At 34.6% G+C, this 26,495-nt stretch overlaps 5 protein-coding genes and 1 pseudogene across 11 annotated transcripts; all 6 read left to right on the top strand.

Moving 5' to 3' along the window:
• The first annotated feature begins 1,362 nt into the window (after nt 1-1,362).
• On the top strand, nt 1,363-4,836 carry LOC104721595 (uncharacterized). Its single transcript, XM_010439615.3, has 6 exons — nt 1,363-1,720; nt 1,807-1,939; nt 2,041-2,144; nt 2,599-2,743; nt 2,832-2,975; nt 3,066-4,836. The coding sequence occupies exons 1-6, from the start codon at nt 1,680-1,682 to the stop codon at nt 4,629-4,631; spliced, it is 2,133 nt and encodes a 710-aa protein (XP_010437917.1). The 5' UTR covers nt 1,363-1,679; the 3' UTR covers nt 4,632-4,836.
• On the top strand, nt 3,711-8,458 carry LOC104721596 (NADPH:adrenodoxin oxidoreductase, mitochondrial). 6 transcript variants are annotated; one of them, XM_019233090.2, is made up of 14 exons: nt 3,711-5,044; nt 5,173-5,304; nt 5,403-5,507; nt 5,623-5,736; nt 5,836-5,889; nt 6,023-6,139; nt 6,359-6,468; nt 6,576-6,649; nt 6,949-7,010; nt 7,127-7,328; nt 7,484-7,544; nt 7,651-7,718; nt 7,817-7,962; nt 8,040-8,458. In XM_019233090.2, the coding sequence occupies exons 2-14, from the start codon at nt 5,182-5,184 to the stop codon at nt 8,262-8,264; spliced, it is 1,461 nt and encodes a 486-aa protein (XP_019088635.1). In that variant the 5' UTR covers nt 3,711-5,044; nt 5,173-5,181; the 3' UTR covers nt 8,265-8,458. The 6 variants fall into 6 exon arrangements, 4 of the variants coding, with proteins under 4 accessions (XP_019088635.1, XP_087329960.1, XP_019088636.1 ...); XR_015571767.1 differs by having other exon boundaries at nt 5,040-5,304; nt 7,131-7,328; XR_015571766.1 differs by having other exon boundaries at nt 5,040-5,304; nt 6,949-7,038.
• Nucleotides 8,459-8,906: 448 nt separating this feature from the next.
• Nucleotides 8,907-11,347, top strand: LOC104727619 (putative polygalacturonase At3g15720; annotated as a pseudogene). Its single transcript, XR_015571765.1, has 8 exons — nt 8,907-9,119; nt 9,215-9,358; nt 9,607-9,780; nt 9,865-10,072; nt 10,188-10,278; nt 10,426-10,533; nt 10,627-10,731; nt 10,914-11,347. The product of XR_015571765.1 is annotated as a putative polygalacturonase At3g15720 (transcript).
• A 4,650-nt stretch (nt 11,348-15,997) lies between these two features.
• On the top strand, nt 15,998-18,401 carry LOC104727618 (putative polygalacturonase At3g15720). The gene is made up of 8 exons (XM_087472265.1): nt 15,998-16,018; nt 16,051-16,179; nt 16,273-16,416; nt 16,708-16,878; nt 16,981-17,188; nt 17,279-17,360; nt 17,467-17,575; nt 17,682-18,401. Exons 1-8 carry the CDS (start codon nt 15,998-16,000, stop codon nt 17,823-17,825), a joined length of 1,008 nt encoding a protein of 335 aa, XP_087328391.1. The 3' UTR covers nt 17,826-18,401.
• Nucleotides 18,402-19,199: 798 nt separating this feature from the next.
• On the top strand, nt 19,200-23,806 carry LOC104727617 (putative polygalacturonase At3g15720). The gene is made up of 9 exons (XM_087476008.1): nt 19,200-19,268; nt 19,370-19,498; nt 19,594-19,737; nt 20,010-20,180; nt 20,298-20,505; nt 20,604-20,685; nt 20,778-20,886; nt 20,992-21,102; nt 23,232-23,806. The coding sequence occupies exons 1-9, from the start codon at nt 19,266-19,268 to the stop codon at nt 23,583-23,585; spliced, it is 1,311 nt and encodes a 436-aa protein (XP_087332134.1). The 5' UTR covers nt 19,200-19,265; the 3' UTR covers nt 23,586-23,806.
• Nucleotides 23,807-24,643: 837 nt separating this feature from the next.
• Nucleotides 24,644-26,267, top strand: LOC104721593 (putative sugar phosphate/phosphate translocator At4g32390). Its single transcript, XM_010439614.3, has one exon. The coding sequence runs from the start codon at nt 24,679-24,681 to the stop codon at nt 25,897-25,899; it is 1,221 nt and encodes a 406-aa protein (XP_010437916.2). The 5' UTR covers nt 24,644-24,678; the 3' UTR covers nt 25,900-26,267.
• The last annotated feature ends 228 nt before the right edge of the window (nt 26,268-26,495 follow it).

Here is a 26,495-nt window from a genome sequence, read left to right as displayed (position 1 = left end):
AAAAAAAAAAAAAAGGAAACCGCTCTGATACCAACTTGATACGTTGGTCCCTCTTCAAAGCCAAGAGATTGTAAAACATAACACAAGGTATTTGATTGGTAGTTTAGACTACCTATTTTTGGTTTTTCTCATTGGTTAAATAGACAAACGAATACAAGGAAGCAAATAACTGAAACAGAAAGTGGAGTTACTAACTCCTACAAAACAGGAAATAGAAAGTGGAGAATGTGATCCTTCGATCAAGGAAGACCACGTCCCTTAATTGCGAAACTGAAACAAAGAAGCAGCAAGACTACGTCAATCCAAGTACTTGCTGTTAGGCTTACGTGTCCGACTTGATCGTCTAGCTGGCGCCCCCTCATCCTCACTCTGCTTCTTACTTTGAAACCTATCATTAACACCTGTACACCACCACCCTCTCTAATGCATTTTCTTGATTCATCATTCCTCTTTATCGTGTCCACTCAAATTTTCCAAATAATTATTTGTGCAGTTTTCCTCTGCAATATATTAACGTCTGAAAAATTATATTGGAACCATAATTATTAGACACAGACCTGACTTTTGTGTTTGAGAAGTCGATGAACCTATTTGTCTTTGTGTGTGAATCTCTTAACATCTTTCTCATAAATCTCACCAAATCACAAACTACTTTTTCTTTTCTAACATAAAAATAATAACAAATCCACAAAAGTATCATACAATTTCATTAAAATTTCTCAAAATCCAAAATTTCCTAAATCCTACAAAATCTTTTAAAATTCTAATTCAATACCCCTTTTATATACAGTTCTGTGTGAAGTTGGGAACTATATTGATACATGATATAACCAAAGTATGGATAACTTTATAATATCCGGTATGTTTCTTAATCTCTTTTGGTAACAAAGAAATTTCATATCTAAACCTTTGATCTCATCAGAACGAATTCGTAATCTTCAAATATTATTTGTTTTGGAAATCTTTATCTTTAAAGATTTTTTTTTGGTCTTCTTTTGGTTTATTTTGATTTGAAGATTAATTTTTTCCCATCCTTCATAAGTCATAGCCACGAGCCTATTAAATGCGTGATCATCTTTCTATTGCAAACTGTAAAGTAGCATATTCCCTTTTCAGCATCAAGTCGTTAAAAACATGATTTTTTTTTTTCACTTTTCACATTTTGACAATTTAAACCCGTCGGTGAATTAATTAATTTCTTTCGTTACATTAAATTGGTGCAGGTCTACGGAATCCATGCAAATGAGCTAAGGTGGAGCCACGCGCACCAGATCATTTCCAACCAATCCCACTAAAATATTAGATTTGATTCCTCAACAGTCAACACCTCCCTTAAAGACGTACTATTGAATTCTCCAAAATACCCTTTGTAACGTTAACATTAACAAAAAGTCAAAACGTAGTCGTTTCTTTTAATTGATCTGAGAAAAAGCACTTTGAAGAGAGAGTTCACCAATCACCTCCACCATTACCACCTCCACCATGTTCTCTACAGCTTGAGATGCGGATTCTTTGAGCTTTCGTTTTTGAATACCAAAATCAAAAATAATAAAGAGAGAGAGAACCACCAACAGAGCCGAAGGAAATAAATACGCTCTCTCTCTCTCTCTCATCTCGAGCTGTGATAACTCTCGGAATCTGGGGTTTTTATGTTGATTTGATCAATCGTTGTTGTGGAGATGTTTGATGGTATCTTAGGGCGTGGTTTTGCTCCCAAGGGGTTTGTCTTCTTCTTTATCTTTTAATTTCTTGCGTTTAATGTTTGGGTAAATCGATTTTAACGGTTGTGGTTTTTGATTTGACCAGAAAACCACTGATAAAACTGACTAAGAATCGGATCGATGTTCTTCGGAGGAAGAGGAGTGCTACGATCAAGTTTCTCAAGAAGGATTTGGCTGATCTTATCATTAACGGTCATGACGCCAATGCTTATAGCAGGGTTAGGCATAATTAAGGTTTTTTTGTTTTATTGATTCGTTTTTAAGATTTCAACTAATTGATTTCGGAATTTTTTTTTTTTTGTTTTTAAATGGGGAACAGGCTGGAGGGCTTCTTGATGAATTAAGGAATCTCTGGAATCTTGACTTTGTTGAGCACACCTGTGATTTCTTATACAAGCAGCTCCCTACGATGCAAAAGTTGCCGTAAGTTTCAGTTTCAATGCCTTTTTACTATGTATGTGATTTCCATGTTAGCCACTTTTTTTTTTTTTTTTTTATCTGTGTTAATCGTTCTGCCAATCTTTTTAGGTTTTGGATTTCTTAATTTTTTGGGATTGTGAAGTATTCCATGAGTAGTTGTAACATACTCTTGACTATATGAGAAGTTGTTTTCTGAACATTCTCTCTGCCACATCAGTGTGTGTTAGGTTTTTCTATTGAATATCAGGTTCCTTAGCATACTTTAAAGATCTTGGACTTATGTCAATTACCTCATGTTTTGGCATTTTCTTATTCACACTGTCACTGTTTTCTTAGTTATGGGAATTGCCTTCTGTGGCTTAGTGGAACATTCTCAAAGAATAACTGAAGTATCTTGTTCTAGGTGGAAACATGTATTGGTTCATTAGTTGATTTGTGTCTTTTTTTTATTTCCCAGGGAATGTCCAGAAGAGTGTCGTGAAGCTGTGTCATCGTTAATGTTTGCAGCCTCTGGATTTTCTGAGATGCCTGAGCTGCGTGAACTGAGGCAAATGTTTCACGAAAAATACGCTGATTCACTTGGATTGTTTGTTAACCAAGAGGTAAGCGCTTTTCTAGTGTACCCAATTCTCAGTTAGACTCATCTGGAAAACTTATACACAACTAAGCACTTACTTGTTTCTCTTGTAGCTTGTTGAGAATATGTCATCAAAGCCATTTTCTATGGAGAAGAAAGTAAAGTTAATGGAAGATGTTGCATTGGAGTTCTCTATTCGTTGGGATTCCAAAGATTTTGAGAAAAGGATTCTGAGACAGAATAGTACTTCAGTAAAGGTATGACCATCAGTAATTTGTATTAGGGGACAATTAACTGAAATATTTGGATATAGATTGAATTATGATTTCTCTTGTGCACATTAACAGGAGACCCCAAAAAGCACTTACGACAAGTACAAGCATGTAGACAAGCCTGTAGACAGAAACATGGCCTTGCCAAAAAGAGAAGAGTTTGATAATGGGCTTAGCTTGAACAGAAAAAAGGCTGAGGCATCAGAAAGAAGAGATCCTTTGTTTCGACCTGATAAAGAAAGTTATCAGAATGGTCTCAGAGGAAACCAGCATGGGCTAACATCTAAAGAAAGGTCAGACAATGTTAGCCACGCCTCCAGATCAGAAAGCAAGGACAATAAGGCAGAAAGGAAAGAGTTTCATTTGCAACCTAAGCAAGCACCTGCGAGAGAAAGACATCAGCCTATTTTTAACGAAGGTGACACTATCGTGATGAAGGTCAAGAGTGAGAAAACCGAGGCTATTGCCCCAGAAAGGAAAGAGTCTTATTTACAATCTAAGCAAGAACCGTCTAGAGTAAGACATCAACCTATTTTTAACGAAGGTGACACTATAGTAATGAAGGTCAAGCGTGAGAACCATGTTCAAGGGAATGGACATCAAAATGGTGTAGTTGGTGCGCATAAGAAAACAGAGGTTAATGCTTCAGAGAAACTTAAGCCTAACAGCAAGTTAGTTATCGGATTTAAACAAGAGAGTTTCTTTCAAGGATACAAACATGAGAAAAATGAAGAGCATGCGCATCAGAAAGTGGAAGACAATACCTCAAGACCTCCGAAGCCAAGTAGCAAGCCAAAGAGAGCGGAATCTATTGATCCAGGTTCAAGATACCGTAATGGTTGGGAGAGTAAAGAAAATGCAGTTCTTGTGGGAAAGAGCAAGGAAGAAGATCCATCTGGTGGTAACGTTAATGGTGGTGGGTATGAATATGATCATGCAAATCCAGCAAGGAAAGTTGAGGAGCGAGAAACAGAGAGAATGAAAGCACCTTTCTACAAATCCCTTCCACCTCCGTACGTTAAATCTATTAGTAAAGGAAGGAATGAAAAAGCTGAAGCTTCAGACAACACTGAGGCTCGTTTTGATGGCAAAGAAGGAAATCATCCAGACACTGATAAGAATATTTCTGGGGCAGAGAAGGGAAATGAAGGAGGTCATCATCAAGGGAATGACATAGATAATGCATCTCTGAAACGGCGAAGTAGTAGAAGAAAACACATAGTACAATCAGTCGGTGATGATCACACAAGAAGCGGAAGAAGGGAAAACTCAAGGAAAGGCCTTCAGGTCTTAGTTGATGAGGATGAGAAGGACAGTGAGGAAAAGATAATGGATAAACTTCTCATGCATTACAGTAAGAAGCCTTCAAGTTACGAAAAGAACGGTGCGCAACAAGAATCCAAAAGCAGACGTACACATCTAAAAAAAGGAGAATCTGATGAAGAGATGATTTATCAACCCGTCAGGTCACGTTCACTACCCCCTGAACAATGGGCGGAGCCATCTGAATTACCTAGGAAAACATTTGCCCGTGCAGCCTCGTTTCAGCCAGAACGTTCCAGTGAAGCTAAGCACGTTCACCCAAAGTTACCAAACTATGAAGATTTGGCTGCCAGATTTGCAGAGCTTAAAGGAAGTTAGATATATCTATACAGTTGATGCGTAGAAAACATAGATTGAGATTAAATATCCCTATTACTTACTACACATGATTGATTTACTTCTTCATAGTACTTTGTCCCATATTGCATGTATTATCTTGGGTTTGTTATATACTAGTTGGAGCTAGGAGAGTGACACATTGTTATGGACCCCTAAATGTTGTTGATCAGTTGTTTTGCTCTTAGATTTCATCTAATCAGTAACAAAATTTTAAACGCCCAGGTCGTAGCCTATGTACTCAAAACTTACCAAGATAAGGGAAAAGGTCAACGAACGCCCTTCTAAAGCCAAAAAAAGTCAACGTGAACTGCACAGTGAGCTAGAAATCCCCAAATTCGTTCACAAACCCTAAATTCTTTCTTCTTCTTCTTCCAATTTTTTCCCCAGCAAGTGTGGGATACCTATCCTTCTCATCTTCATCTTCCTCAAATTTTTTCAAAATTGAATCGTATACAACAACTATCTCATTAACAGAATTGTGTTGGATCTCTCTAAGCATAATTGTTTTTTTTTTTTGAAGTCTCTGAGAATGAGTAGAAGATATCTAGCACGATATTTGGTATCTAGATACTTCTCATCCTCGGTTTCTCCCCGTCCTCTGCACGTTTGCATCGTTGGGAGTGGACCTGCTGGTTTCTATACTGCTGACAAGGTTGGTTTTAACTTCTTCTTCTCTCGTTTGAACATCATTCTGAAATTAACGACTCTTAACTCGTGATTTTTGATGATGGCTGTTTTTTTTTTTTTTAGTTGTTGAAGGCGCATGAAGGAGCACGCATTGATATTATCGATCGGTTGCCCACACCTTTCGGACTTGTTCGCTCCGGTGTTGCGCCTGATCATCCTGAAACTAAGGTAACCACCACAACTGATTAGCTTAATCTTGTTTAGACACAGAGAGAGAGAGAGAGAGAGAGAGATTAGGATGTTCTTCCATTGAGCTTAATCTCAACCACAATGCTTTCTACAGATTGCTATTAATCAGTTCTCACGAGTTGCACAACACGAACGTTGCTCTTTCTATGGGAATGTAAAGCTTGGATCGGATTTATTGCTTTCTGAGCTACGGGATTTGTATCACGTTGTAAGTATGATTCTTATAAGCAACTTATTAGCTCAAATGTATTCGTAGGAACTAAAGGAAAGATTAATCATTTAACATATATAATCATGTTTTGTTTAGGTTGTACTTGCATATGGTGCTGAAAGTGACAAAGATCTTGGCATTCCAGGTGAGGTATGTCCATTACAATTTTTTTTTATGTTGCGGAATTAGGTGTTTAAATGTGTGTTTTGACATAAGTTGGTGGACTTTGGTTGCTTATACTTGTTGGATATCCGTTCTGATGTTAAAAAGTTGACTTTGGTAGACTTTGAGTGGCATATACTCTGCAAGAGAATTCGTCTGGTGGTATAATGGGCATCCCGACTACAGCAGTTTGAAACCTGACTTGACAAGTTCCGACACAGCTGTCATTCTTGGCCAGGTACTCTAATTATGGTTTGCGATCCTCCTTTTGCCAAAAACGTCTTAAATTTTAAAGATTCAGATAATTCTACTTGGCAGGTCTCACATTCTAGAATTTCAGACTTCTCACAGTTTCCAGAAACAATGTTATAAAGCAATAACAGTTTGATGCCAACAGTTTTCAGTAAATACATTTCTCAAGACCTCTCTGACTGACATATGATCCTTCAAATCGTAGGGTAATGTAGCTCTAGATGTTGCTCGGATTCTCTTAAGACCGACAACAGAGTTGGCGTCAACTGATATTGCTAGGCATGCTTTATCTGCGCTGGAAGAAAGCTCTATAAGGTCCATTTATGATTTAACCACTTAACTAGTTGATTCTTGTCCTATTCCATCTTTCGTATAGTTGACAACCAACTATAGTCCCTGATACAAAGTTGTAATGTGGTCAGGAAGGTGTTTCTCGTTGGAAGACGGGGGCCAGTTCAAGCAGCATTAACTGCTAAAGAGCTTCGAGAAGTTCTTGGTATCATTCATATTTGAATCATATACTGAGCTTTTGATTCCTTTTAATAGATCCCATAAAAATGTTGAAGAAGAAACAATATAAGAAAATCAATTGTGTGCGGGTTTTATAATATGCTGGTCTTGACCTTCTCAGTTTTTTTGTGGGATAATGACATAACGTAAAGTCTCTGATTTCTATGACTTCTTTTCAAGATCTTCCTATCTTTTCGTTACCTGCATCTTTAATGCTTTGTTGTCCATTGACCGTTGTTATTTTTCATTGATATGAATTTAAACGCATATATTTTTATAATGCAGGGATTAAGAACATGCATATTCGAATAAAGGAGACTGACTTGAGTGTAACTCCTGCTGATGAGGTACTTGTGTTACTGCTTTTCAATTAAAGTAAGGCTGAACTCTGTTATTTACATTTTAGTGAAATTGTTGATACTCGACAAACCTTTTGTTGACGCTCTTCTTTTTATTTTCGAAGGAAGAAATGAAAAATAGTAGAATCAGAAAGAGGATTTATGAATTACTGTCCAAGGCTGCAGCAGCAGCAGGAACATCTGAATCAGACCCTGATCAACGAGAGCTGCACTTTGTTTTCTTCCGCCAACCTGACCGGTTTTTAGAGTCGAATGAAAGGAAGGGCCACGTTTCCGGTGTAAACTTGGAAAAAACCATTCTTGAAAGTAAGTGCACCTCTAAGTGAATCTTTTGGCATATCCTGTGGTTCTTCCGTCGATTTATTAGCTGCTATTGGAGACACTAAAAATGGAATGGTGATTTCCTTGGATACAATAGTGTATTTAGCTAATAATTCATCCATAACTCTTGTAACTTGTAGGTGCTGGAAGCGGAAAACAACTTGCAGTTGGTACCGGAGAGTTTGAGGATCTTAACTGCAGGTAATATGCTTTTCAATGAAAGGTCCTCACTCCTCAGTATATTTCTGTTGTAATAGTTATACCAATAATCATAAAAAATCAAATGAAAGCATATCCAATTGTGCAGTTTGGTGCTGAAGGCCATTGGTTACAAGTCGGTTCCAATCAACGGTTTACCCTTTGATCACAAGAAAGGTGGTATAGTATAGAAGTGTGGTCTGATTAATATGTTTATGAGAAAAGTTTTTTTTAGTTCTTCTAACTTTTTGTGTTCCCCAATTGCATGTTTCAAGGTGTGGTCCCAAATGTAAGAGGTCGAGTGGTTAGTCAACCGGTAGAAGGCTTATCACAAACTGAGCGGGGCTTATACGTATGTGGATGGCTCAAAAGAGGACCAGTTGGCATAATTGCCACAAACCTATACTGTGCTGAGGAAACGGTAAGCATTACACTTCTCCACCCTGAACAGAAAACTGATGTTCGTTAACTGGGAGACAAAAAATGTGTTTGTTGCAGGTTGGTAGCATAAGCGAAGACATAGAAGAAGGTGTTTTTACGAGCTCAAAAGAAGGAAGCAAAGGACTGATGCAATTGCTGGAGAAGAGAGAGGTGAAGAAGGTAGATTTTAGTGGGTGGGAGAAGGTTGATGCCAAGGAAAAACAAATGGGGAGTGAGAGAAACAAACCCAGAGAAAAGTTAGTCACATGGGACGATCTTTTAGCAGCAGCAGCTGCCAACTAGATCATTCTTATTTTTTCAGTTAATAAAATCACTGAAATTTTTTTTTGGTAGGATTTAATAAAATCAATCATATAGTGTGGTAATTAGTAAACGAAGTTATTTTTTCAAATACAATTCCATATTGTTTTACTTAATGTAATATGTGATATTATAACGTTTACTTTAGAAGTTTATTCTTTTATTTTTTTGGCAAACTAGAAGTGTATTCTAAACAGTAAACAGATATAGATTTGTTCTTACTCAGATGTTTAGCATTTGTTTGTTTGTTGAACGAATTAGATGTTTTAAGTATATTTTAAATGTGAAATAAAAGCTTAGTATTCTGATTTTAATGATAGTTTAAGTTAATTGAATGCAAATATATCTCTGTGACAGCCTGTTTAAAGTAATAATGGGATTAATTTAAAATATTTATTTCAATAATCTGTTTCCAGGTTCTACATATTAGATTAATTAAAATTATTTAAATCTTATATTGAAAGCTAAAGCTGTTTCAGAGATATGAAATTGAATTTGATCAGCCATTGTAATTTAAATGATATGAGATTTGTGTTGAGAACGTGGCATCTATATCTCTCTTAGACTTCATATAAATACATGATGGGATTAATAAGTATTGTGACTCTCAAATTTCAACTCAAACATAGATACATCTTCAAATCAAGAGTAAAATAGTGACCTCTCTCAATTGATTTCCTCTCTACACCTTCTAATTGTTTTTTTACAATGATGAAGAAAACGTTGTTTTCGGTGATAATAATTGTATTATCGTACTATTTGGTATACGGAGAAGGCCGGAGGATTCTTAGCATCAAAGATTTTATAAGCGACGACACAGACGTTGATTATTCTCAAGTAAATTGTTTTCTTAAAGCCGATATATATAAGTTAAATTATTAAAAGAATTATAAAAGAAATATTATTAAACTTATACTATCATTCTTGTAAAGGCGTTTCAAAAAGCATGGAAAGAGTTATGCAAAGGCGAAGCGTCGTGTAACGGGTCAGCGTTAGTGATACAAAAGAACGAAAATTACACTTTACAATCACTACGTTTTAAAGGTCCATGCGTATCTTCTAACATCCATATTCAGGTACATACGTACTTCAAAGTTGTTAAAATTCAAGTGATTTATACGAAGATCGACACTTGCAAAAAGAAAACTTTTTTTTCTCCTAAAAAAACATGTTTATCTTAACAAGTTATTAATTAAAGATGTTTATATTAATGATTAATTAGATAGATCACTGAACGTAACGAACAAACACTTGGTGGCTCATGTAGATAAGATACGATTCACATGCATGTATAATCCTTTTTTTATTCTTTCATTTCAACAAGATTGATGGGAAAATTGAAGCGCCAGCAAAGCCGAATAATTGGGAAAACACAGAAAACAGGAAGTGTTGGTTATGTTTCAAGGATGTACAAGGTCTCGTCCTCAACGGCTCCGGTGTGCTTCACCCCCATGGGGAAGCTTGGTGGCCATCTGTTGGTCTCTCTAGACGACCCACTGTAAGTCATTCCCAACACCTATTAACTTCTACACTTAAGTATGTTTTTCTATATCGATAACTTATTACGCTTTTGTATCTACAGACAATTAGTTTTGTGTCCTGCGCTGACATTATATATAATGGACTGACTCATATGAATAGTCCAAGGAATCACATTTCAATCTATAAGTGCAAAAATGCAACTTTATCAAATCTTAATATAAGCGCACCCGAACACAGTCCAAACACCGATGGCATCGATATTTGTACGTCACAAAAAGTTAAAATCTTAGACTCCATTATCCAAACTGGTAATCTTTTACTATTCCTTCAGTTTGAATTATATATCATATTGTGTTTAAATATGGATTAAATTTTGTAAAATATGCTAAAATTTCTCTATGTGATGTGTTTCTTATATGTTAGGTGATGACTGTGTTGCAATTATTGGTGGACATGCTGGTTCTTCCGATATCAACATTACTCGTGTGGCATGTGGTCCGGGTCACGGTATCAGGTTTTGTAGATTATATATAAACGCACATTAGACATTTGAATTCATTAATGCATCGAACTAAATTATTCTATTTTTGTCGAATCAATTATCTAACTTGCTATTGAAATTAAAATAGTTTATTGTGTCTTAACCTAAAACAAAATGCAGTATTGGGAGTTTGGGAAATTTGAGACGGATGACATAGTCCAAAACGTGACCGTAAGAAACTGCAGCTTCACGGGAACTCAAAATGGTGCAAGAATCAAAACTTGGCAAGTAAGTTTTTTACTTTTCCATTTTTTTTGTTGCTAGCAAAATATTTTATTTCTTTAATAAAATATACATCATGAATCATCCATAATTTAATAGGGAGGACAAGGGTTGGTCAAAAATATTTTGTATGAAAATATAACATTAACCGATGCTAGATTCCCCATCATCATCGATCAAAATTACACTGACTGTAGTTTAAAGGTAAATTCAAAATTTACAATCATTTTTAATCGAATATGAAGATCTATAGTCTTTAATTATTTTAATGGACTAAACAAGATGTATATCATATAGGATCGTAATGACCAGAATTCATCAAAAATTTTATTTAAAAGTTCATTTCTTATTGAATGCAAATAAATAATATATTACGAATCTTATAGGGAAATGCAGTGGGATTGAACAACGTAACATTTAGATACTTTGAAGGGACCAGCGCAAGTGAAATTGCGATAAAGCTAAACTGTGAAAGTACTGAAAGTTGTCATAACATCAGGATGGAACACATCAACATCACATCTTCATCCCCGGAAAAAAATCTCACCGCATACTGTAAATTCGCCGATGTGCGTAGTTCATTTGTCAACATCCATGTCGACTGTTATACAAATCAGGATCATCAACCTCGGGCATTGTCTCCTCTTCCATAAACTATTCTGCAGGGCCCTCTTTTTCTAAAAGATGTTTATGGAGTATATAAGAACATACTATCCTATACCAACATAATAAATGTTCATGTAATTTATTGTTAAATTTTGGATTTTGGGATTTAACAACTTTTTTTATGGTCAACAATTTAATTAGCCATTTTGAAAAACAGCTGCATAATTTCTGAAATAATCGGAGTACTCATCATGTCATGATAACAATAACGATTCGTATGTATAACAAGGCGCCAACATCTCTTGTAATACATGCCAACGAAAATCTATCATACAACCACGATTATTTCAAGGTCCTTGTGTATCTCCTAATATATTCAGGTACTTTCCAAAAACAGTGTTACAATCATAGATTTTTCTTTCTTGAATTATCGATAGGTTTTAGACCTAGCTGGGTCCGTACATCTCCTTAGGTGAAGGACAAGAACCTTTTATATAGTCCTTTCCTAAATGTCACTTGAACCCAGGGGTGAATCCACCTTGATCAAGGGTGGTGCATTTTGCACTTCTTTACCATTTGCATATCTATGAAGATAGTGTTCAACAAAAAATTCCATGAAGATACTAACGAAGTAGCATCCAAAGATATTTGGTTGGTTTTTAATATATGGGACTATAAATATGTCTAATTAATAATTATTATGTGTTTGGAATACATTAGATTGCTTTCCTACAATGATGTCTTCTCCTTCCATTGTGTTTCTTTTTTATAAGATTCACTGTAATTTTGCAAAGTTTTGTATCAAAGTTAACTTGAATATTAAATTGTGTATTTCGTTTTGAGAAAAACATTTACAGTATTGGAAGTTTGGGGAGAGGTGGGGAAAATGATACCGTCGAGAATGTGAAAGTAAGACATTGTAGCTTCAATGGAACTCATAACGGGGCAAGAATCAAGACTTGGACTGTAAAACTTATTAAATAACCTCATATTTTCAAAAATACTCTTTTTTATATATTTTTATATATCATTTTTCAAAAATATCTTTTTGTGGTGTCTATTTTCAAAAATACCCCTTTTGAATATATAAAATGACTATATCCTAAACTCTAAACCTCAAATACTAAATCATAACCCTTTAAAATTATATCCTAAATATAAAATAGAGAATCCAAACCTAAAATGTAAATCTTTTTACTTTAACTAGAACTAGCAATTTACATCTTACAATTTTCGTAAACCAAATTTGTGTATAACTAATCCCACAATTGTTGACATTTTTAAAAGTAATTATGAATTGTGCTTCTTAACCTTAGTATTTTGAAACCTTTATGCATATGAAATTAGACATTCACTTTTTTTTTTTTTTGGACAACCAGACATTCACTTTTCTTAGATCTGTTTTTTGTAGAGTTATTTAATTTTTTGAATAATACATAATACACATGTTTTGAATCCTGTAGGCGGCTACTGTAAAAGTGAGCAATGTGACATTTAAATACTTCGAAGGGACATGTGCTGATGACATTGCCATAAAGCTAGATTGTGACAAAGTAGTGGGTTCTCATGATATCGTGATGGAACACATCAACATCACTTCTTCATCTACGAAGAAATTCCTAACCGCGTATTGTCAATTTGCTGATGTGATTAGTTACATTGTTTCCATTGATATCAAATGTGGTTTTGATGAAGAACCTTTGGCACCATGTAAACCTCCACCTCCAGCTAAACCTCAAGCACCCTATGCTAAGCCTCTGCCACCGAATGCTCAACCTCCAGTGCTATCTCCTCTTCCATATGTACCTTATAAACTTATTTAAATCTTTTTTATGAAGTTTCGTTCGCATATACTATGTTAAAGCATAAGACAAGATAGTCACTAGAAAATAACAAAGAATTTTGTAACACAAAGAACTATTTCAAATAAAATTATATTGATCTCAATCTGTATACAAGATTGGTATTTCTCTCGATGACGTTTCCTGTTTTCGTATACGTTTTGTATTCGTTATGTGTTTTCCCATATGATTTCAATTTGCACCCTTAAACCGTTTTGCTCCCCTTTTGGTGTTTGCATCTATATTTTGATAAATTTGTTTTCTAAACATATTTAAATATTTCTTAATAATTTTTTTTTCAAGAAATGCATAGTTTTACAAAATAATTTAATATTTTCCACATTTAGTTTTGCCGCATGTAAATAAATTTCTAAGATAAATATTATAATGTACTAGTTTAAAATTTTAAAAACCTAAATGGATAGGTTTTTAAGGTAGTGTCAAATAAATAGTAGATATATCTCTTGTGTTGAATGCATACTAGCTAAATATACACAATTACTTCATTACCATAAATGCAAAAACATTATAGTAACATTTTCAAGTTATTCAAATATATTTACTTCTTCAACCAAAATAAAGTCAAAATTATATATTAGAAATTTTCCAAGTGGTCAATGTATATTTTAATATTAATAATCTCAACTCTTAGTATATATACAATTTACAACACACATTCACATTCACAATCTTAATATTATATTTACTAGGAAAACAGTATTACCTAGCTAGATTCTTATCTTTTTTTTTTTATTTGAATAAAATGTAAAATTTATTCGAAAAAACGTTTTTACATCAAGTGCTACAAAATCTTAAGGTGTTTGTTTAAAGTGTTTAAAGTGTTTAAAGTTTAAAATAGAACAAGTAATCTACAAACAAGAACAGCTTGTGATCATGAATTAGCGTGTTGCTAACCACTTAGCCATGTAATCCAAGTGATTTCCATTAGTTGGAAGAGAGAGTAACCGGTTGCGGATAAGCCTGTCCAGACGTTTAAGAACCAGAGCAGATAGTATCGATGGTTCCCCATGGCGGCGATTATTTCGTTCTTTCCAAAGAGTGTGGATGGATGCCTGGAAAGCATACCGCAGTAAGAACAGAGTTATCTTCTCCAAGGAAGTGTCTGTGAGAAGAGCCAAGTTTGTTGTCCAGTCTGTGGAGAACTGGTGTGCTAGGAGCTTCGAGGTGAGACCTGTCCAAACTACAGTCGAGTAGGGGCATGAGAAGAAGAGGTGGTTTCTTGTTTCCAGCGGTGCATGACACAAAGAGCATGAGATATCTACCTGCGTGTGCCAGTGTTGCATCCTATCTCCGGTTGCTAAGCGATTAAGAGTGGCTAACCAAACAATGAAGGAGAACTTTGGCGTGGCGTGAGAAAACCAGACTCCCGCCACCCACGACACCCTCTGCCTCGGGTGTCGAGTATTCTCCCAGGTTTCTTTGGTGGTGAACTTTGTCTTGAATTGACCACCTTTGCCTTTCCAGAGGACTACGTCTGCTTCTTCAACAAGTCCTCTCTGCGAATGTTTGCCAGAGCTGTCTCGAACTGATTCAGGTGTTCCACTTTGTGCGGTCGTTGGCGGTGAGAGAGAGCTTCTGCTACCATTGCATGGAGAGTGATTCCCATATCAATAGTACCCCTTGGCCTGGTAATGTCAATTAAGCATCCCAGTGGCGACCAACTATCATGCCAAAAGGAGACTGTTTCTCCATTCTTAACCTCATACCGAACCAAATTGACTGATAAAGGGCGATATTTAAGTAGCTTGCGCCACATCCAGGAACCAGAGGTAGTGTTTGCCTTAAGAGACCAAAAAGAACCTTGTTTGAGCATGTAAGTCCGAAGCCATACAACCCAGAGGGAATTTGATGCTAAAAGTCGCTAGATCAACTTTAAGCAACTCACCGTGTAAGCTTCCTTTAATGAGCGTAAACCCAAACCTCCTCCTCCTTGGGGAGACACACATCATTCCATGAAACCTTTGCTTTTTTCACATTTAAAGAAGGTCCCGACCACAAAAAAGCAGAGCACATACCATCTATCGCCTTTATACATGCACTGGGCAATCGAAAAGCAAACATCCAGAAGTTTCTCAAGCTATATATTACCGAGCTAATAAGTTGGAGCCGACCCGCGAAAGAGAGGTACCGCCCTGTCCAACTGCCAAACTTTGCTCTTATTCGTTCAATGAGTGGTGTATAGTCTGAAGTTGTCATACACTTGGTGAGGAGGGGTAGACCAAGGTAGCGGACAGGTAGAGTGCCCGATGCAAACGGAAAGGAGTGTAAGATCAGTTCTTGATCACTTGGTTTAACCCCGGCCATATAGAGAGTAGATTTTTCCAAACTAATATTCAGACCCGAAACCGCTGTAAACTCTGTAAATACCTGAAGAATACCTTCGATTGATGTTTTCATTCCATCCGTGAAGACCAATAAGTCATCAGCAAAACACAAATGGGTGAGTCTGGCGTTCTGACATTTCGGGTGATATCCTATCTTCCCCTCTGAAACCGCTTTGTCTAACTTGGCGGATAGCACTTGCATACAAATAACAAAGAGATAGGGGGATAGAGAGCAGCCTTGACGAAGCACTCGCTCACTACGAAATAGTCCAGATAACTCTCCGTTTACCTGAACCGAAAAGGAAGTTGTGGTAATGCAGAGCTCTATCCATTTAACAATCTGCGATGGGATGTGGAGTGTGTGGAGTATACTGAGCAGAAATGGCCATTGAACTGAATCAAATGCCTTTGAGATGTCTATCTTAACAGCACTACGTGGAGATATTGTATCCTTGTGATAATCTGCAACAATCTCAGAGGCCAGAAAGACATTCTCCAAAAGAAGACGATCCTTGACAAAAGCGGATTGGTTAGATGATATGAATGCCGAAAGAAGCAGTTTGAGTCTGTTTGCAATGATCTTTGATATCACCTTATAAATCACATTACAACAGGAAATTGGCCTATAATCCTTCGTCTCTTTAACCTGGTGAGACAATAAGAATCTCCTTTTCCCCCATGGTTTCACTGATCCCCATGGTAAATTGCTAACTAATTTTTATTGTTACTAGGGATTTGATGTACTGCTCGCATTGCTTCTAATCACATCTTACCATTTGCAACATAGAGATAGTCGGGTTATTCTATCCATTAAAGATTTTTTATCTGATTCTGACTTTAGAAATGTTGATCATTCTCAGGTAAAAAAATCATTTTATCATATAAATTATAAATAAATATCAAACATTTTCATCTAAAAATTAAATCATTGCTAGATAATATATTCAAAATAGGCATTTCAAGCAGCATGGAGAGCGTTATGTGGAGGCAGAGGGAGAGGTCAGGGACCCTCTTTAGTAATACATGCTAGGGAAGCATATACCATACAACCACAACGGTTTGAAGGTCCTTGCGCATCTCCTCATATTCATATTCAGGTATTTAGTATAATCAAAAAGATGTTATCAGTTTCGTGTCCCAGGAATTACAAAGCCTAGCTAGAGCATATATAAAAGCGAAATTAACGTTATTTTTATAGTAACTCGATTGGTAATTGTTTTTTTTACTTGGGTTTTCTTATTTATTTGTGAGAGTGTGGTTAAAGAAATCAACCTATCATCAAAAAATTATAATTCTCATTGTTTTTAGGAACATAATTTATATATACATGACTCATGTATACGTTATATATATATATATATATATATATATTTTTTTTCTTGGACAAGATTGATGGAACGATTGAAGCGCCGAAAATGGTAAAAGACTGGGGAAGCAAAAAAAGTGAGTGTTGGTTATGTTTCGAAAGGGTGACAGGTCTCATTCTCAATGGATCTGGTGTTCTCAATTCCAATGGAGAAAGCTGGTGGTCTTCTGTTGGCTCATCCTCCCGACCAGAGGTATGTTGAATCTCTATATCCAGCATGGTGATTTAAAGATATCAATCTTTGATTAAAACATTTAATATGTTTTTTTGAGGATATTATCTTTTGTCGGTGTAGGCAGTGAGATTTCATGGGTGTCAAAACATTTTATATAATGGATTAACTCAAATCAATAGTCCAAGGAATCACATATCAGTTGCTGGTTGCACCAACGCAACTTTATTAAATCTTCATTTGATCTCACCCTCAAGCAGTCCAAATACTAATGGCATTGATATCTCTGTTTCACATAATATCCAAATTCGCAGTTCATCAATCAAAACCGGTATTTTATTTTGTTCTTAGCATACGCCATGTAAAGATTGATCACGCGAAAGATTATGATTTTTTTTATGTGTGGTTTTGTATCTATTAGGTGATGATTGCATTTCAATTCTAGGTGGTTCTTATGATATCAACATAACTTATGTGACATGCGGTCCTGGTCATGGCATAAGGTTTGCATATAAATATAAATATATATATATATATATATATATATATATATTACTTTTTAAAATCAATTCTTTGATAAGTTGTTTGTTTTGTCTTGGGAAAAAACAGTATCGGAAGTCTAGGGAAAGGGGGGGCAAATGATATAGTACAAAAAGTGAATGTCAGACATTGCACCTTCACTCGAACTCAAAATGGCGCAAGAATCAAGACTTGGCCTGTAAGTTTACATTGTTATATTTGTTTTATAGAAGAATTAACATAATATACACTACGTAATATATAAGGAATATATCATATATTGGATATTAAAAATACTTTATCAGGGAGGACGTGGGTTTGTCAAAAACATTTGGTACGAAGATATTACTCTGATAAATGTTAGATCCCCCATCATCATCGATCAAAATTATTGTAACGGTGCTCGTCGGTGTCCACAACCAACACGGGTAACACTTGTAATAAAATAATGGTTCAGCCGTGGTATTTTGAAATCACATGTTAAATTTCAGGTTTATTTAATATTTGAGTTTTCAAGGCTCGAAATTTATTGAAAGCTAATAACATACATAGAACACACATGTTGTGAAATCTTTCAGGCATCTGCTTTGAAAGTGAGTGGCGTGACATATAGATACTTTAAAGGGACAAGTTTTCCCGATGTTCCTGCAGTAAAATTAGATTGTGACCAAAGAACAGTTTGTGATAACATCGTCATGGAGCACATCAATATCACTTCCTCATCTCAGAGAAGACCTCTCGCCTCGTACTGCAGATTTGCGCATGTAATTAGACGCTTTGTTTCCATTGGCATCAATTGTGGTTTTCATGTCAATCCCAAAACTCCATCAATTGCACCGTATTTTGAACCTCCCGCACTCACCGCTCAACCTCCATCACCCACACCGTATGCTATACCCTCGACACCAACTGCTCAACCTCCAGCACCAATTGCTATATCCCCGACACAACATGCTGAACCTCCAGCATTGCATACTCTATCTTCAACACCATATGCTGAACATTTTTTCAACTGTTCATTATTCACTATTCTCTCCTTTTATATACTTATTCTAATTAAAGCCTTCTTGTTAAGTTGACTAAATTTACTATATCAATGTTGTGACGATTTATGTCACTAGCTAGTACAAATTAAGTAAGACAAGTTAATTTGTCAACCAAAGGACTCGAAAGGAAATTTTAATTTTTAATACTCACCTTATTTCGTGATGTGTGAGCGTCCCAACAAAGATAAACATAAAGTTACTTTAACGGTAGCCAGTAGCATACACTAATAAGAAGATGACGATATTACTTTATAGGTTTATTAACAAAAAGAAAATATCGCAAAATGTTTTGTCAACCTTTTATTGGAATTTAGAAGCTATATATATACAAAATTATAATGAGTGTCATTTAAACTAATTAAAGATGTTATTCTTAAGGTTAGGAGGTTATGATGAATTATTCATATAAAATCTGTTTGAACCCAAAGACATGAAATTTAATATCAACATTTTGGTCAAAAGCGAACCTCCAATTATCTTGACAAGAGAGTTAATGTAAAACTCTTACAGTCTTCTCTCACCAATGACAATGTTATTAAGGAGAATAAATAGTAGATACATCCAATGTGTTGAATGCATACAACTAAGTATTGCACTGTTAATTCACTACTATAAAGGCATAAACATTATAGTAACATTTTCAATTTATTCAAAGATTCTTCAACAAAAAGAGAGTCAAAATTATATATTAAATTTTGGAAGTAGTCAAATGTATATTGTAATATTAAGACTTTCAACTCTTTATATATATACAATTAAGAATACACATTCACGTTCACAATCTTAATATTATATTTACTAGGATCAATATTGTTACCTAGATTCTTATTATTTAATACTAAAATGGTGAGACAATAAGATTCCCTTTTTAGTTTATATTTTTTCCCCATAGTTTCACTTTTGCTTAAGCATGTATAGTAAATTACTAACATTTTTATTGTTACTAGGGCTTTAAGATACTACTCTTAGTGATTCTAATCGCATCGTATCATTTGCAACAAGGAGATAGTCATGTGATTCTATCCATTAAAGATTTTTTCAATGATTCTCACTCTACAAATGTTGATCACTCTAAGGTAACAATTCATTTTCTTTCATCAAAATTACTAATGAATATAAAATATGTACCATTAAAATATTAAATCATCGCTTGATAATATATTCGGATTAGGCATTTCAAGATGCGTGGAAAGCGTTATGTGGAGGCAGTGGGAGAGGTCGGGAACTCTCTTTAATCATACATGCTAGGGAAACATATACCATACAACCACAATTGTTTGAAGGTCCTTGTGTATCTCCACATATTCATATTCAGGTATTTAGTATAATCAAAAAGATGTTATCAGTTTTGTGTCTAATATATTAAAAGGCCGAGCTGAACCATAGAAACGAAATTGAAATTATTTTTATAATAACTTGATTTGTAAATTTTTGGTGCTCGGGATTCCTTATTTATTAGTGAGAGTGTGGTTAAATAATTCATCATATCATCAAAGTTTTACACATCTCATTGTGTTGGAAACATAATTTATATATACATATCTCATGTATACATAATATTCTCTTTCTTTTTTCTCTTTTGAGAAGATTGATGGAACGATTGAAGCGCCGAGAATGGTAAAAGACTGGGGAAGTAAAAAAACAGAGTGTTGGTTATGTTTCGGAAGGGTGACAGGTCTCGTTCTCAATGGATCTGGTGTTCTCAATTCCCATGGGGAAAGCTGGTGGTCTTCTGTTGGCGTATCCTCCCGACCAGCGGTATGTTAAATCTATATTCAACATGTTGATTTGAAGATATGCATTATTTAACATTTAATTTGTTCGTTTTAAGGAGTTCAAGATTAGTAGTATGAGTTTTATCTTTTGTTTGTGCAGGCAGTGAGATTTTCTGGGTGCCAAAACATTTTATATAAAGGATTAACTCAAATCAATAGTCCAAAGAATCACATATCAATTACTAGTTGCACCAACACAACTTTATCAAATATTCATTTGATTGCACCTTTAACCAGTCCAAATACTGATGGTATTGATATCTCTAGCTCACACAATATCCAAATTCTCAGTTCATCAATCAAAACCGGTACGTATTACTATTATTTCTTAGCTACTAAAAATTTAGATTATACCATATACAGATTAATCACGCAAATTTTTTGTGTGTGGTTTGTATTCTGTTAGGTGATGATTGTATTGCAATTCAAGGTGGTTCATACGATATCAACATAACTTCTGTGACATGTGGTCCGGGTCACGGCATAAGGTTAACACGTATAAAATTTTACATATATTTTTACATTTTCATGCAAACTCAATTTCTGGTAATTTGTGGGGATTTATCTTTGAAAAAAACAGTATCGGAAGTCTGGGGAAAGGAGGAACAAGTGACATAGTACAAAACGTGAATGTAAGACATTGTACCTTCACTGGAACTCAAAATGGTGCAAGAATCAAGACATGGCTTGTAAGTTTGGATTATTTTATTTGTTTTAGAAGAATTAACATATTTATATACTCTACGTAATATAAAACATATATCATATATTGAATGTTATAAATACCTTATCAGGGAGGACAAGGATCTGTTAAAAATATTTTGTACGAAGATATTACTATGATAAATGCCAGATTCCCCATCATCATCGATCAACATTATGACGGTCGGAAACAATCAGTAGGGGTAATTATACTCTTACCTTTACAGTGGTATTTATATATATATTACATACACACAAAAAAGAAGTGATCTTTATATTTACTAGGTTTTGAATCCACGCTACACATGAGTTTATTTGATATATTTTGATAAAAATTATATATGATTGATTACAGTAATAAAATATTATCTCATAAAAAAAATTAAAATTAGTACTAAGAAAAAATAAATAAATTTCAGATACACAATTTTTTAAAATATAAAAATCAGTTGTGTTATAAAATCAAATCTGATAAAAAAATCATAAATTTAACTTGACGTCCAGGCGAGGCAAATCAAATGATGACCTCACATATCTTAAACCATTTTCTTTGATCACCAGAAAAACGAAACAATTTTATAATCATGAATTTAACTCGTTTTCATATTTAATTGATCGCTGCCACCTATGTTTTCGTGTTTTTCTATTCAATGTTTCTTATTCTTCATATTCTTTCTTGTCATTTTCATTGTCAAATTTTGTGTTAATTATCATCGTAACTTTTACCGTTTGGTTATTCGTTATACTCTTTTTATTCTTCACATTCTTCCACTGAAAAACCTTTTTTTAGACTACCACACAACTTATTAACCCATCAAACTCCAAAAACAAAATCATTTATTTTCTCATAAAATTTATGAAATTCATGATTACCAGCATAGTCAACACATGCACCCAATTATTGACAATTTTATCTATATACTTATTTGGTTTTAGATCCACGCATTTAGAAACTTCTCAAACCAAAATCCTTACTTGGTTTATAATATTTTAAAAACATAAGAAAATATACTAATAATTATTTATTTAATATGAATCATATGATATATAGAAATATGAGTACACTATAAGAACATATTAATTATAAATAAATAATATCAATTATATTATATCATCAAATAATATAAACCATATCATATTATGAAATAACTGTAACCGTATATAACAGTAACTGCTTGAACCGTAACCGTATTTAAACGTAACCGTATTTAAACGTAACCGTTTAACCGTTTGTTAAACGGTGTTGGTTAAGGTTACAAAAATTTCTAACCATAACCGATGGTTAATAAACCTTAACCTTGACAACCGTAACCCTGGTCATGCCTATGTATAGCTAATAAAACATGTGTGTTTGTCGTCCATCTTTCTTCTTTAAACCTCAAAATTTGACTCAAACATCAAATTAAGGGTCTTGCGATGTCAATCCTTCTTCCTTAGATCCAAAAATAAAAAATTAATGAAAAAATATCAACTCATCTATAAAATCATACACACAAATATGTTTTACAGCTCATAAGAAATAAAAAGCACAAATGTAGATCAATAAGATAATTTATGTTGTGCATCAATATTTATAATATTTTAAACTTTTAAAATTAAAAACTTATAATATTTAAAAACTTTTTAAAAGCTAAGAACCTTTAAAGTTTCAATATTTATAATATTTAAATTTTAAAATTTTTGAATACTATAATATTTTTTTGAAACTGTTTAAAGTTTTAATTTGATCAAATAAAAAACCAGATCAAACCAAATAAAACTTTTAAACTTGGACGCCTGATAAATCAAGCTTTCCTGCTCATTCGTTGTTGGAAGCATATTAATCTTATTTATACTGGTTCTGAACTATTGTCTAAAAAATTTCTAACTGATGTGGGATATTGTGCTTAGTTCTTTGATTTCCATAAATTTAAAATTTTTCTTTTTCTAAAAAATTCTGTAAATTTTAAAAAATGTTAATGAATGACATGTCAAATCATGATAGGTTGTTTAAAATAATTCTTAATATAGAAAATTCTAGAAATTGTATAAAATGTTAATAAGTGATATGTCAAATTCTATGTAGACGACCTTAGGAACTTATAGCTCCTACTTTTTATTAGTATAGATTTAAATTGAATATGGTAAGTAAAAAATTTAATCTATATATTAAATATTGAATGAATGTAATATAACTGAAATAATGTTCAACTAACCTTGGTATATTGAAATTTCCACATGACAAATCTCACGTTTTTTTTAATATCTAAGGCTCGGAATTTATTGCAAGCTATATAATTTATTGCAAGCTATATAATGTAAAATAATTCATACATGATGTGAAATTTTTCAGGCAACGGCGGTGAAAGTGAGTGGCGTGACATATAAATACTTTAAAGGGACAGTTGTTGCCGATGTTGCTGCAATAAAACTAGATTGTGACCAAAAATCAGGTTGTGATAACATTGTCATGGATAACATCAACATCACTTCTTCATCTCCAAGAACGCCTCTCACCTCGTATTGCAAATTTGCGCATGTAATTAGTCGCTTTGTCTCCATTCCCATCAAATGTGATTATCATGTCAATGTGCAACCTCCATCAGCCAAACCATATGCTGAACCTCCGGCACCGATTGCTATATCCGCGACACCATATGCTGAACTTCCGACTGCTCTAAATCTGACACCGCATGACACTGCATGATGAACCTGCACCACCAACTACTCAAGTTCCATTGTTCTTTCATTTTCTATACATATTCTAAAGCCTTCTTGTTAAGTTTGGTTTATATCTATAGATTTACTATTTTTAAGTTTGTGACGAGTTTTAATTTTCAAAATTCATCTTATTTCGTGATGTGTCTAAGGTTATGGTTTAGGCCAGAGAATAATCAATAATCAATATAATAACCGTTTAAGTTAAAATACATTTACTTTAATGCCAACATTTATGTCAAAAATGAACCACCAATTGTCGTGTAATTCTCGCAGGATTTTCTCTCACCAATGACAATGTTATTGTGAAGAATAACTTTTGTCATTTCTGTGTTTCATAAGTTTTTTTTTTACCTCCAAACTATTGGATATTTCATAATTTTTTTTTGTTAGTAGTCTTTGTTAGCTTTTTCTTTCATTTGTCAAATAAGATCTTCAGTTATCTGTTTTCACTTTTCATCAATAACATAAATTGTCAAAAAAAAAAATACACTTTTACACCTAACAGTTTAGAGATGATGTTAATGTGAGGAGAGACTAGGAAACTATACGCGAATAATTAGGCGAGATGTTTGGGAGAAAAAATATACTCAATGGTTATCACCCTAGTAATAACTTTTAGAGATAATGTTTGACTAATGGGGATTAATTGTTAAAGTAACTCTCAATATATATGTACAACACCATTGAGTCATTGTGTCATTGACTAGTAAGTAATACAGTAAACTAATTAAAGCACATCATATCCACCAATGACTGAATTTAAAAGAATTAAATAGGAGAGAAAATGATAGTAGATTTTAGAGTATTTGACAAATTTTATCAAAATCACACATTTTTTCCTTTTGATTTCTATTAGATTCTAATCAAATCATATTATCATTAAAACAATCAATAATATTGAATAACACTACAATTTATTAAATTCCTAAAACCAATATATATATATATATATTTGTCAATAAATTCTTTTAAATTAAATACAATAGAATTATAATTTCTTTCGTAATCAATATAAAACCCTCTGTTCAATAAAAACCCTCTCTTAGGTAGCCAATTAGGCATAAGCAATAAGCATAGTCATGCCTAACCATTTGGTCATAGGTAGCCAACTTCGCTTACCATTTAGTCAGACCCAAACCAAACCCATTAATATTGACTGTAAAGACTCTCTTCTTAAAACACTGAGAGCCACTTTTTTGCTATCCTGCGCATCACCCCTTCCTCCTCCGTCTTCTTCCGGCACCATGGGAAAAGGCGGTGCGCTAAGCGATGGAGTCATCAAGAAGATCATCCTCTCCTACACCTACGTGTCGATCTGGATCTTCCTCAGCTTCTCCGTCATCGTCTACAACAAATACATCCTCGACAAGAAGATGTACAACTGGCCATTCCCTATCACGCTCACCATGATCCACATGGCGTTTTGCTCTTCCCTCGCCGTCGTAGTCATCAAAGTCTTCAAAGTCGTTGAGCCAGTTAAAAAAATGACGCGAGAGACTTACATCAGATCTGTTGTACCCATCGGTGCTTTGTACTCTCTCTCTCTCTGGCTCTCCAATTCAGCTTACATCTACCTCTCCGTCTCCTTCATTCAGATGCTCAAAGCTCTGATGCCTGTCGCCGTTTACTCAATCGGGGTACTCTTAAAGAAAGAATCTTTCAAATCGGAGACGATGACTAACATGCTCTCCATCTCTTTCGGTGTCGCCATTGCTGCTTACGGCGAGGCTAAGTTCGATACGTGGGGAGTGATGCTTCAGCTTGGTGCTGTAGCTGTTGAGGCAACGAGGTTGGTTCTGATCCAGATCTTGCTTAGTTCTAAAGATATCAAACTTAATCCAGTCACTTCTCTGTACTACGTTGCTCCTTGTTGTTTGGTGTTCCTGTTTTTCCCATGGATCTTCGTTGAGCTCCCTGTTCTCAGAGAAACGTCGAGCTTCCACTTCGATTTCGTGATTTTTGGGACTAACTCTGTGTGTGCGTTTGCTTTGAACCTTGCTGTGTTCCTTTTGGTTGGGAAGACCTCTGCTTTGACAATGAATGTTGCTGGTGTGGTTAAAGATTGGCTTTTGATTGCTTTCTCTTGGTCTGTGATTAAAGATACTGTCACTCCTATCAATCTGTTTGGCTACGGGCTTGCCTTCTTGGGTGTTGCCTATTACAATCACTGCAAGTTGCAGGCTGCCAAAGCTGAGGATGCTCTGAAGAAGGTTCAGCAAAGTGATGAAGAAGCTGCTGGGAAGCTTTTGGAAGAGAGGGAAAGTGAAGGTGCTGCTAAACGGAATGAAACTGAAGATTGATTTGATTGATGAGAATGGATGAATGAATGAATGATGATCATAGGATTGTGAGTTTGAAGAATGTGTGGGATTCTGTGGAACTAGTGCTCAAGGGTTAGGATGATTTTTTTGGTAGCTTTGGAGGGAATTTTTCAGCAGGATTTTGCGCATCTCTTTTGGTTCACTGTTTTTGCGTTAGGTATGATCATCTTCGTCTTTGCCATTCTCTGTTTTATGAGTTATAGTTGTTTTAAGTTATGTGCTAATTATTATAATTACAGAGTGGATTTTAGTGGTTATTACATCTTTGTGATGCTTCACAATGTACCACCCGGATCTTGTATTCTATGGAGTTGTTTCTTATAAATCTCTATGGTCGATTTGATAAATTTTGGATGTCAAAAGCTAAGCTATAAATGTGTTTGAACCACAGTCCACAAATGAGATTTGAGGCTTACAACAAGTGGAATCAAACTATTATACAAGATGCCAATTCTTCGAGATGGATAGTTAACTTGATCGTTAGTCAGTTGATTTAACCATATTCCTAGTCATGAGTTGTTTAAAATTATACAGTTTTCGGTATGGTTTTCACTTGGTTTTGGGTTCTCGGTTTA

The sequence above is a fragment of the Camelina sativa genome, chromosome 11 (assembly GCF_030686135.1).
Source record: "Camelina sativa cultivar CO46 ecotype springtype chromosome 11, ASM3068613v1".
NCBI classification, from domain to species: domain Eukaryota; kingdom Viridiplantae; phylum Streptophyta; class Magnoliopsida; order Brassicales; family Brassicaceae; genus Camelina; species Camelina sativa.
This window is presented reverse-complemented; position numbering and strand designations above follow the sequence as displayed.